The following is a 12,038-nucleotide window of genomic DNA, read 5'->3' as shown; positions in this document are numbered from 1 at the left end:
AATTTTTGCCACCATTTTACTTTGCCACCATGTTTCAAAATGAGTTGAAAGGTATGTTTTTTTATTAGTTTTCTTTACAAAAAAATATTTAGACCATAAACTGCTGTCCCTTTTTCTTTTTGAATAATTTTATGGATAGAGTCCCATCTTTTTTGTACCAGGAAAGAAAGAAGACTAAAAAAACACTTTGGGGAAAAATCTGGAAAAAATTCATTGGCGTCTTTATTTAAAGTATTAGCTTAAATGTATCTGTCCTGACTGCCCTGCCCTCTGTTTTCTTCTCACTTTTTCTTTTCCTTTCTCTCTTCATGCTAATTGTATTTCCCAATACTTTTCCAAATTCAGTGAGTGAGTAGATACTTCTTTTTTCCTAATCTTCAGCGCAGTTTTCCTTTTCCTCTCAACTCCATTGTCCTTCTCCTGCTCCCTGTCAGTCAGTTAGATGCTGTCGTCAGAGGATCTACTGCTGAGTCTTGTGACATGCAGGCTGAGCCAGTGCAAAGCTGAGAATCTATAAATAAAGACCTTGCTGCTCTTGGATAGAGATGGAGGGTAGAAACGTATTGTAGGTACACACTGTACTCCCAAAACCCTTTCGTTAACTTTGCGTTAATGGCTTACTTGAGCAAGTTGTCCTATTGCTTCCATGTGGTTACCATTTCATGGGCAAGTAGGATGTGTTATTGACAGTTAAGTCTTTAAAATATTGATGCATTACTAAAAAAATTACATAATTTATAGTGTAACAAACTGCCTATTGTTTCTTGGGGCAGGTACATACTTTTAGGGTTTTTTATTGACTTTCACATTTTTTGTGGCTTTAGCTAAGCTAGACATTTTATATTATTTGCCTTATATTTTTGCCCTGAGCCTTTTTTTTTTAGGATATTAATAATTTCCTTCCACGGAAAACAGAAGTCATATCACTCTTTCTATAGTATTAAAAGGCCAAAATGTGACGGAATAGGAAAGAAGTAATATCACCTGATTTTATTATTTTCTGTGGAACATTTTTGCAAGGCCCAACACGATCATTTTGTAGGGTTGATTGACCTATCTGTCATTCTTCAAAGGTCTCTGCACATAAAATTAACTTTTCTTATATGAAACACTGGAGGGTGGGCGGATGGGTGGGGTTTTTCCCAATGTGAGCAGCAGAGCATGACCAATAGAAGTTTGTCAATAACCTCCAACAGAGTAGTGCCATTGAGGACAATGGGCGTTTGTATGTTTGTTTGTGTGTGGTTGTGTGTGTTTGTGTGTGTACATGCTGCCTGAGCCAGATGACCTTTGGTATAAATAGCCTGCTGGCGCTAGCTGTGATGACAGCCGACAGCATGCACCATTGTGTGAATTTGTTTCCTGAGTAGTGCTGTTCATTGGTTATCCCTCTTGGAACATTGCCTTTGCAACTGCCTGCTACCCAGCAACACTCCAGCCAACTTCCTGAAAATGGGTGCAGTAGCAAGTGTAAACTCGGTGCAATGCAACCTCACCTGGGTCTGTGACCAATTAATTCTTGTAGAGGCTCTAATTTAGTCCTATTGTAGCATTGACAGAATTTTCCTGCTATAGTTAGTTAAGGTCGAACTCTTCTGATTATTTTTTATTATGGAGTAAAGCTGCAGTGCACAACTTTCAATGACTTGTGATTTGTGCCTCTATTTGGTCTTATTTTAGTTATATTTAAATGTTATGCTCTACAGTTTTAAGTTGAATATGGTTTTATTGTATTTTGTGTTTGTATTTAGTTTGTCAAAATATACTGTAGTTGCCAGTTTGCTGTAGGAGTGCAGCAATACAGCCAAACTAATCCCGTCTGTACATTTAACTCAGATGCCCAATTATGTCAGTGCCCCTAGTCTGGTATGTTTGTGTGTTTTTCTTGAGATCAGATCAGGGTCACTGTGTATGTTTGTAAGTTTACTAACTGAAAAGAATATTATTTCGATAGTGATAACTTTTAAACATTCACATCATTTTGGTAGCAATTAAAGTAATACACTGCACTTTGGACTACTTTTATCTGCACAAAGGGAGGGATATTCTCTGATAGACTGGATATCTGTCCTGCTAGATTGGACATCTGGCCTTGACAACAACCACATGGTCATTTTTGGGATATCCAAGTGATCCAGTGCTGCTGATTTGCTGTCTGGGGATGGAGATAATCAGCATTGCTTTTTTACATTTTCTTCGTGTGTATGTATGTGTGTGTGTGTGTGTGTGTGCGTGTGCGTGCGTGTTTTTGTGGCCAGTTAAGTAAAGAGTTGGGGAATATTAACCCAATGCACAGTTTGTATACCACAGATACTCTGATACTATGTGCTATTGATCAGGATTTTGTAGTAAGACTTTAAGATATTAATACAGTTGAACAAACGAAGAAGCACTTTGCAAAATTATAACATTAAAAATTATATATAATATTCACCAAATAGCCATTTCTTAATATTCCTTTCCCTTTCTTCTCTCAGATCTGGAGCCTGATGACAACACATCATTCTACATCCTAAATGTGGGCCAGCCACAGGCTATTGTCACTAACCACCAGTCGATTGGCCTGCCCCGTCATGGCATGCAGTCTCACTCCCACATCATCAACACTTCCCCACGCCTTCAGTCACACAAACCAGGATGTGATCCTCCAGGTTATGGGGCACAAGACTCCAAGTATGGCTCTTCACCCCTGCTGCCCTCTGCACCTGTGGAGGCACCAAAGGCCTTTGAGTGCCCCAGTATTCAAATCACCTCCATCTCCCCGAGCTGCCAGCAGGAGATCGATCCCAGTGAGGAGGATCTGCAGGCCAATGGCCCAGATGGGGACTATCATGGTGACAGGCCCCTCTCCAGAGACCACCTGTATTTGCGGCTGGACCACTCATACCGGGAGTCTTCGCTTAGCCCAAGCCCATGCAGCAGTCTCTCTTCTAGGAGCTGGTTCTCTGATGCCTCATCCTGTGAATCATTTTCACACGTCTATGATGATGTTGACTCAGAGCTGAATGAAGCAGCAGCCAGGTTTACCCTGGGCTCCCCACTCGCTTCCCCAAGCTGTGCCTCTCCACAAACTGGTGGTGGAGTTCTGGAGGAGCAGCCCCACTGGCAGCACCACCACCAAGCGTTTGGGCAACACTCCCACTCAGTCAGCTTTTCACCTCGACAGTCCCCCTGCCACTCCCCACGTACGAGTGTGACTGATGAAAATTGGCTTAGCCCACGGCCACCTTCCAGGCCCTCTTCACGTCCCACCTCACCCTGTGGGAAGAGGCGTCACTCTAGCGCCGATATTTGTTATCCTGGCTCATTGTCTCCACACCACTCACCCTCCCCAACACCAGGACCTTCACCTAGGGGCAGTGTAACGGAGGACACTTGGGCTGGTAGTCCTTCAGTGGGCATGTCGCCCTTCCAGTGTTTCCCATCTGAGGCAGACATCCCGTCTAAGACAAGGAAAACTTCACAGGACAGAACAACTGTGCAATCTGGGAAAGGGGAGCTAGGGCTAGATGACCAAGGAAATATGTCTCCTAATCTAGACTCTCCCACAGATGAGGCCCTGCACAGCCTGAAGAAAGACGGCCTTGGGGAACAGTTTCTCTCAGTGCCCTCCCACTTTTCATGGAATAAACCCAAGCCCGGTCATACACCTATATTCAGGTAAAATTTGCTGATGTTTTTCCAATGCAGCTTAATACAATAAGATACAGTCCCCCTAATCCAACAAAAAGTAAATTATTGAAGCAGATCTAGAAGACCCAGTAGTAGAAAATTCAAACATTTTAATATTTGCAAGTGTCAGTCAGGACATGAAAGAAATTTGTTTGTATTTGAGAAATTATTTAGTTACAGTTACAGTTTTATTCAGGGAAAGATTTTTGATGCATAACATCCCAAATCTTGAAGAACAGATGTTGCTCTGGTGATACTGGCCTCTTTATCAGTATATTTGTAAATTGTTCAAGTTAATCACAAGTTAGCAAGACAACAGTCTGTTGTGAGTCAAGGCAATTCAATAGACCTTGGTGAAGAATGTTATTTATTGACTAATGTGAGGCGTCATAAAGATTGAAAATCTTTTTTGATCTTGGAGACAAGTGTAAACATTGTAGCTGTAAATTAGTGTAAAATAACATGTTAGATAAACAATAGGCCCGATGACAAAACTCTGCAGATCAATGTTCATTAGCAAAGAACTTTGAGCCTTTTATGAGTGGTATAAATCTGACTCATGACAATATATAGTACAACAAATTTAATTGTGAGCAATGAATCACAGTGATACATACCATATCTCCCAAACACACACATACACATACAAAAACACAGGCTCTATACCCACACTGTAGACTGATGTGGGCAAGCAGAAACTCATCATGTAGTTTTGTAGGTGAGCAGTCTGCGGCCTGTGCTCCAATGTGTGCAGCAGATGAAGACATGGCCTTGTTTGTGTGCACTGGCCCCTAGCTCTGTAAACCAGCACTAGGGCACATATGGCAAGAGGTCAACACATACTTACACACACAAACACAAGTACAGACACAACACAAATAGTCACTCACATAGACATAAATAATGGAGTCACTTTTTATGAGTAACTGATCTTTGCATCTCTGTGTAGATTCCCGAGAGAGTCACACCAGGACAGTGACTGAATAATGTCTAACACAACAGTTAACCATGCTATTTCCACTTATGCTCTACAAGTATTACATTATAGCCATCACTACTAAAACTACTGTACTGTTATCCACTGTACTTCCAGTAGTCACTCACGCTATCATGAAATAAAGGTAAGAACACATTTTCCTTTACCAGGGTAGTAGAGACTTAGGTGGTAAGGTCCTGTCCGCCATGAAACAGAAGGTTGTTGCATTGCCTTTGTACCTGCATATGTGGTATAGTGTCTTTTTTTTCAACAGATAGCACAGGTGTGGTAGGGTTAGAGTGTGGGATTCAAAATTGGAGGGATTTTCAGACTTTGACAAAGTGTCTACTCATGTCTCACACCTATTTAATATTTGCGTGTAAATGTTTGGTAGGTTTTTAGTGACTATTGTGTGGCTGATTACCCTTAGTAAAGCTTTTATCTGGAGTTTCAGAGTAAAATTGCAACAAAACCATATATATGAATATATCTAGATATTAATGTATGTATAGGTTAGTGTATGTTGTAACTGTGTATAATGTGACAAATTCCTCTCATTTGCACGTCGTGAAGATTCAAAACGACGAAAATCATTTGATGGTGAGGATGCTGTTAGTGGAAATATGGAGGCTGAAAAACGGGTTGTTTTTTTTAATCTACTCTTTTTGTATTCATTTCATTTATTTAAAAGGGACAGTGTACAGTTGAAACGTTAAAAGGTTACAATTTGATGCACTGTACCAGATGAGAGCTTATAGCTAATTCACATCTACAGCCCCCCGGCAGGTCAGAACAAAACAAAAGCAGCACATAGTACAGCAGCAATTTAGAACATTTACACACAAAACATATAGTACACAACAAGAAAAAAGTGAGTGAACTTGGAGCATCTATGTTGTACATTTGAGTGGTTTTGCTATGTCACTTTGTGGGCTGCCACTCTTGCCCTGCTTTGTCACAAAGCTCATATTTCCTCTGTCATCCCCTGTCGTCCTATACTCCTGTAACCATAGCAGCCATGCAAAGCCCCACTTCTTGGGTGGTTATGTCATGGATGCTGGGAGGAGAACATAAGGGCTGAAAATCAAACTGACAAACTAAGCATTTTGATATTGCAACAAATGACAGCTTACTATAAATTAATCATGGCACTTGCTCAGCACATAAATAAACATAGAAAACTAAAGGATGAAAATGAACAGGCTAAAAGCGACATAGTTTATACATGTCTGTAATCCCATATGATTTCCCCAACCTGGCTAGTTGGTATTTATGTAAACAACGTTTTTGTTGTCGTTGTCATGTTGTTGACTCATCAGCATGTATCTGAGTTAAATTTCCAACCACAAGGCTTGATTGAGCTGCAGGGAAAGATTAAATATGTGACCTTTCAATCAAAATGTTTAGTCAGACAATATCTCCAGTCAAAACGTGGCGCTCATATATATTGCATTCAGTCTGATCAGATGGATTTGCAAAGCTAGCACTTGACAGGCATTTGGAAAATAAATAATTTGGAGAGTTAGTCACGCTGACTAAAAAACTTAACAAAAAAAAACTTACAAAAATTTAGCTAAGATTGTGTGTTTGCATGCTAGTAGTGTCACAAAGCTTACAATGGTTAATGGCAACACAAGTTTCTGCCCGTCAGTACATGAAACAGCACAGAGCCAGTGTCCTGACTCAGGCCTAACATGCATAGTATAGAATAGTATAGAACCTATACTATGCATTATTCTATACTATAGATTGATTGACAGACCTGCATGGGCTGCAAAAGTGCTTAAAAACAAACAATGTTTTTCAACTGCTGCCAGACAAAATATCTGGATGACAAATATAGCTTGTGCTGCCCTAAAATAGGCATCTTGCACCATAAATGTCATAGATAATACAAGTTTGGGTTTGTCGAATATTTGGATTGTTAAAATATAATTAAAGAAATTATTATTAACCATATTTGAGCCATCATATGGGTTTATTCTAATGGCTAATGCCAGTGCTTATAAAATGCTCTGAATGAAACTGTATCTAATATGCACAGATAGACAGATGCAGTATCTCTGTGAAGAAGACCATTGAGGTTTTTTTGAGTACAGCTGTTCAAATATGATTGTAGCCTTCACAGATAAACAAAGGTAGGGAGGAAAAACACACAATGCCAACCTCGGTGGAGTGCACATAAACTAAAAACTAGTACAGTATGCACATACACTCACTGACAGTAATTTATTTACTGCCTGACACTGTCATTCGCCACCCACTCACTGACCCACACAGCAGACTCACAAAGAAAAGTCCCCTTTAGAGTGTGATTCATGCCTAAAATCTCAAGTTGACCCAATAATAGTGTTTTGTACAAGAAGAGCATTAATGTATGTCGACATTCCAGTGATTCATTGTCTAGTGGGGCTAAGTCTGTCTCAGACCATGAAAGGGGAATATCACCTTTTCAGCTTTAGTATACTTTTCAGTCAGCCTTAAAAGAAGTTGCTGTCATCAGGCATGAAGTAGAGAGAGTGGTCGTCCTGTCACAATTTAAGAAATTTGTATTTAATACTTTAAAATATGGAAAATATTACCATTACTAGACGTTAACCCGCAGAAATTCTGAGGGATTTTTTATCACAAATAAGATGTTTTATCCTGGAGGAGTCTTGGGGGCTATTCACTCACAGCACCTAAAAACGTATGAAAAATGCCAGCGATGTTTAAAATAGAAGGGACTTTAAGGTCATGCTCCTGCTCCTCAGTCATTACTGAGCAATGAAAACCTGGGATCTGCTGAGATAACCAGCCTTTGGTGAAAAATAATCACCAAAAAGACATGCCTGGAGCTTCCTCTCCTTCACAGATGGATTCAGGAGCTTCATTTAGATGTTGGGAGTTTATTTCAGAGTCGGCAAAGACCAGTTTGACCCACTTCTTTGGCCTTAGTGTCAAGACATGAATTACTTTCTGCAAGTTATTTTAATGCAATGTGGATGCACCCCAAAAAAAACTGTTTGCTGTGTGACATGATGTCTGCGTTGGAACAGCCCCTTAGACTTCAGGACCAACTTTTCATATTTACTGTCATAATTACTATTATCTATTATACAAACAGTTTGGACTCAACTGAGTGTCTGTGAAAATCTTTAGCACGATGCTGTATTTTATGATAGACCTGTTAGGCACTCTTCCTGTTTGTGTGATTGTGGTATTCTCTCCCCAGGACCTCCTCCCTGCCGCCACTAGATTGGCCATTGCCAAACCAGTTTGGCCAGTATGAATTGAAGATAGAGGTACAACCCAAAGCCCATCACCGAGCACACTATGAGACCGAGGGCAGCCGAGGAGCCATCAAAGCAGCGTCTGGTGGCCACCCAGTTGTCAAGGTAACATACAGTGCTTTGGCATTGTCTCACATGTTTTGGGTACTTTACTTACTTCTACTCAGCCATCTCAGTTCAGGACACATTTTCTGTCCTTGCTAACATGATACTAGACATGCTTTGGATATGCATTTACAAGGAACAGGCCTCAGCTGAAACAATGCTCATACACTTTGATATCATAGACCTTTTTTGGGTGGCTTTATACATTGCAGAAATGTATTTTGGACCCTTTGCTGAGATGTGTTGGGGAGAACACTTTTCATGTGGCAGTGCAAACACCAACAGGCCAATCAAGTAGTATTCCAGCACACTCACTAACCAATCAAATCACATTGAGACTTTTAACCTTAAACACTTCACCATCCTCCATCTCACAGTTGTCACAGTGTTTTTGTGTGCACCCATAAATGGCGGACATCACGTTGCCACCACTTTAACAACTCTTTCTATTAAGTTGGCCATGACAGACTAAAGCCATGCATACATGTGAGTGCAGTGTAAGTTAGACCCTGTGCTCCGACGACTCAATCTGACTCCCTCTGTATTAAGCACTCAGCCAACACACCAACCACTGCAGCCTTTACTGATGAATCACACGAGAAAGATAAAGAATCATGCAGAACCAAAATGTGTTGTTCAATTAAGCAGTGGCTTGTGAAGGATTGACTGTTTCCAGTGAGTGGGGGTTGCCCTTTGGATGTGACACAAATACATTTTATCCTCTCTGTTTGTTATGACATAAATTCTATAAATGAAAAAAATACAAAGTAAACTCCCTGGTAGACATTTTGAATCTGCTGGTAGCGATTTACTCAGGCTCATTTTTAGAACTTAGACTTAACAGCCCTAATATTATAACATATTACCTGTGTGGATTGTAACATTGATCCTCTCCTACATTAAGGTTGTTAACCAGTTGACATAGGAAAGCAAGCAGGCCTGCAAGAGATCTGTTCTGCCAGTCAGTTGCTTTGTTATTCGATAGCACCTGCAAGGGAGTAGGTGAGCTTATGTAGAGTCACGGCTCCTTTTCTGTCTGAGAGAGTGAGAGAAAGATAGAGAGAGAGCGAGATAAAGAGAGAGAGAGCAATAGTGGACGATTTCAGTCCCATTAATATTTTAGGAAGCCAGTGACAAGCTTGCTTTGTGTGTATGATAAAGGCAGGGCTTGAGGAGCCTGGCCACGACCAGTGTTGCAGAACTCAACAAAGGCTGAATTCAGACTGACGGTTTGGTCAGCTGTCCAACCAGCTCGTTAAGATTTTTACATATTGTATTATTCTTTACTAGCAGGGTGTGTGAGGGGGTGTAAGAACTGTTTTATTTAAAAAGCTAAATAAATGAGGAAAGACATTACCTTGAGTTTGCTTCCACTGTTAAATGTTTTTTTTTTGTCCATGGCTATAAATATAGTACATTATTAGTCCCACTACTGTGACACTCTACATAAATGTTAAAAATAGGACCAAAAATGATGCAGTGTCCTGCCTGTGATAAGATGTGTCAAAATACATTCGAACTACCGTGTCATTTTTTTCAATATAATCATTTTTATGTTGTCATCACTGGGCACAGGCAACATGTGTTCTCATTAGTACTGCAGATAAGGCATAGGCCAGACCCCTGGCTAACTCAGACACTGCTCATTATATACAATATACAGTACACAAATTATGGCAATTTAAAAAAACACATTCAAAATAAAACACTTAATTTCCTGTAACAACAACCAAGCTCAAGTTAATACCATTTATTACTGCAGAAACAGATTATATCTTCATACATTCAGTCATGCAGGCACCCTCAAGGCCAATCATTAACCATTCCAACCTCAGTTAGACCAAGTTGCTGTCTTGCCATATGTGACAATGCATAATTTAGCTGTAGGTTTTTTTTTCTGTTTTTTTTAACCAAGCATTTGCCTTGCTTGCCCTTATTCCTCATCCATGTAGGGAACCATTTTGTCATAGTAGCTTGCAGTTACTTGAGCGCTTTTATCCTAGGTCAAACATGTGTTCTATGTGTTTCATAACTGTATATTATTCAAATATAATTTGCTTAATGTTATGGGGTAGTCATGCAATATATGTATTGATAGGGGGTTTGTCAGCACAAAATATTTCAGCAGTTCTAAGCTTTATGCTGAAACTGAAAGTCTTATGTATTTGCTGGATCAAGATGACAAAACAGCAATGAGTTGTTATGGACCGAGCAAGATAAGTGCAGAGACAGCATTTTATTGTGAACAGCAGTTTGCAGCGGATAAACTGTGGTGGTGAATGATTTTTGTAAGTGAGGGAGGGGGGAGTTTGCTGAGGAAGTCTGTTTTATTAGGTGATTGTAGAGCATATGCAGTATCAGACTATATAAAAGTCAAGACATGTTTTTATGATCCAGAATAATAAGTATTGACAAATAAATAAATGTAGGATTAATTATAATAAATTAGTAATAATGTGGGTCTCTCCTATGCATGTATCTTATAGCCCTGATAGTCAACATAAAACTAACAGCTGAGAATAGATGATATCAGCACTTGTCCAACAGGTCTAACACTTAGTCTTTGTTTACTAAATAACCAATCCTCTATTGTTGGTCTTTAAACCTCACTGCTATGCACTGCCCAGACTGAACATTTTGTCCAAATTTGACATAAAGAAGAAGCCAGGTCAGCCAGTTTTCCCGTTATGATGAAAAATCTTGTGAGGGACTAAAAGAGACAACATGGCAGCCATTTTTTCCCTCTCATTTTCTTTTATTCATAGGTACATACACGTCTTATAGTGTGTTGCCATCGTAATCTTTGTTGTAGCTTTCATACTTTTAAAATACCATCTACTGATAGGAGGCTTTTGAACCCTCATTCTCTGTGGGTCTTGACTCTGGTGTTAAGATGTCACCTGATGACGCCATAACTGCCATCTGGACATGGTGATGACTTCCTTTTCTGCCTGACTGTTGCCCAGATCAGTGCACCACTGAGCTGCTTTGTCAACATAAAAACAAAATAAACAAAGAGAAAAGGGCTGAGGAAGGAGCAGTGGAGTGTTTTTCTTTTCACACGCTCAATACAGTAACAATAGGGTAGATTAAAATGATCACAGCAGTTTATTTTTTTCCTTACAGTAAACAGAAAAAGCTTTTCTAACATTATTCTACATCTTTACAATAAGAATGATATGAAATGAATTCAAGTCTCCTGCTCTTCCTCATATTGTGAATTGTTGTACATACCTCTTGAAGTGATGTGGCAATATCATTGTGATGCTTTCCACCAAAAAGCCTGATGACACGAGAGCTAAAGCTCCAGTGTCTTGCTGCCTTCATATACAGTATAACCTTATTTTATTACCCACTATTCCATGCTGTTGTTTTTTTATTTTTGTATTTCTCTTATAACTTTGTTAAGAAAGGGGGGCTATAAATAACGCAAGGCAGCTTTGGACATTGGATACTTTATATTTTTATAGGCTACTGTAAGTTAATAATAACTTGAACATTGCGGCCCTTTCTCGTCTCTCTTCTGTCCTTACATCATTAATCTGTATTACCAAATGTAAAGTAACCAACATCTGTCATGTATCTGTTTGCATTCAAACTATGTTTTGTAAATTAATTATTTGTATTTGCCGACATCTGTGTTCCCTGACAAACACACAGCTTCTTCTCGTGACATGGTCTTCATGACCCTAACTTTTTCCATTATGCATCGTGTGAAGGAGAGCAGGCATTGGTAGCAGCTGTTGTCAAAGACAAAGCATTCTAACTACAAATGGCTGACATTATTGGTTGCATTTGAAGATATACATTTTCCATCTAATCTCAAAAATGATCCACACAAATAAATTAAAAACAAATTATGGTCTTGTTAGGTCTTGAATTAGATTCTAAAGTTCTCTAAATCTGAGACTGAGACGAGACCAAGTAAAAAACTTCTTCGAGACTTTAAGACCTGTGATGTTTTGGCCTCACTCGTACTGACTCAACCTATACTTTGCAAAGTCTAGCTGACA

General features: G+C 39.5%; 1 protein-coding gene across 1 annotated transcript in view; it reads left to right on the top strand.

Moving 5' to 3' along the window:
- The window catches only part of LOC122778828 (nuclear factor of activated T-cells, cytoplasmic 3-like), a 33,721-nt gene that overhangs the window by 13,892 nt on the left and 7,791 nt on the right, over positions 1–12,038 (top strand). Inside the window, exons 2-3 of the mRNA XM_044040930.1 lie at positions 2,478–3,660; positions 7,863–8,025. Coding sequence (XP_043896865.1) covers positions 2,478–3,660; positions 7,863–8,025 — 1,346 coding nt within the window. The remainder of the gene's footprint in view (positions 1–2,477; positions 3,661–7,862; positions 8,026–12,038) is intronic.

Source organism: Solea senegalensis, linkage group LG12 (genome assembly GCF_019176455.1).
Source record: "Solea senegalensis isolate Sse05_10M linkage group LG12, IFAPA_SoseM_1, whole genome shotgun sequence".
NCBI lineage: Eukaryota > Metazoa > Chordata > Actinopteri > Pleuronectiformes > Soleidae > Solea > Solea senegalensis.
The sequence above is the reverse complement of the archived record's forward strand: the minus strand, read 5'-3'. Positions and strand labels throughout refer to the sequence as shown.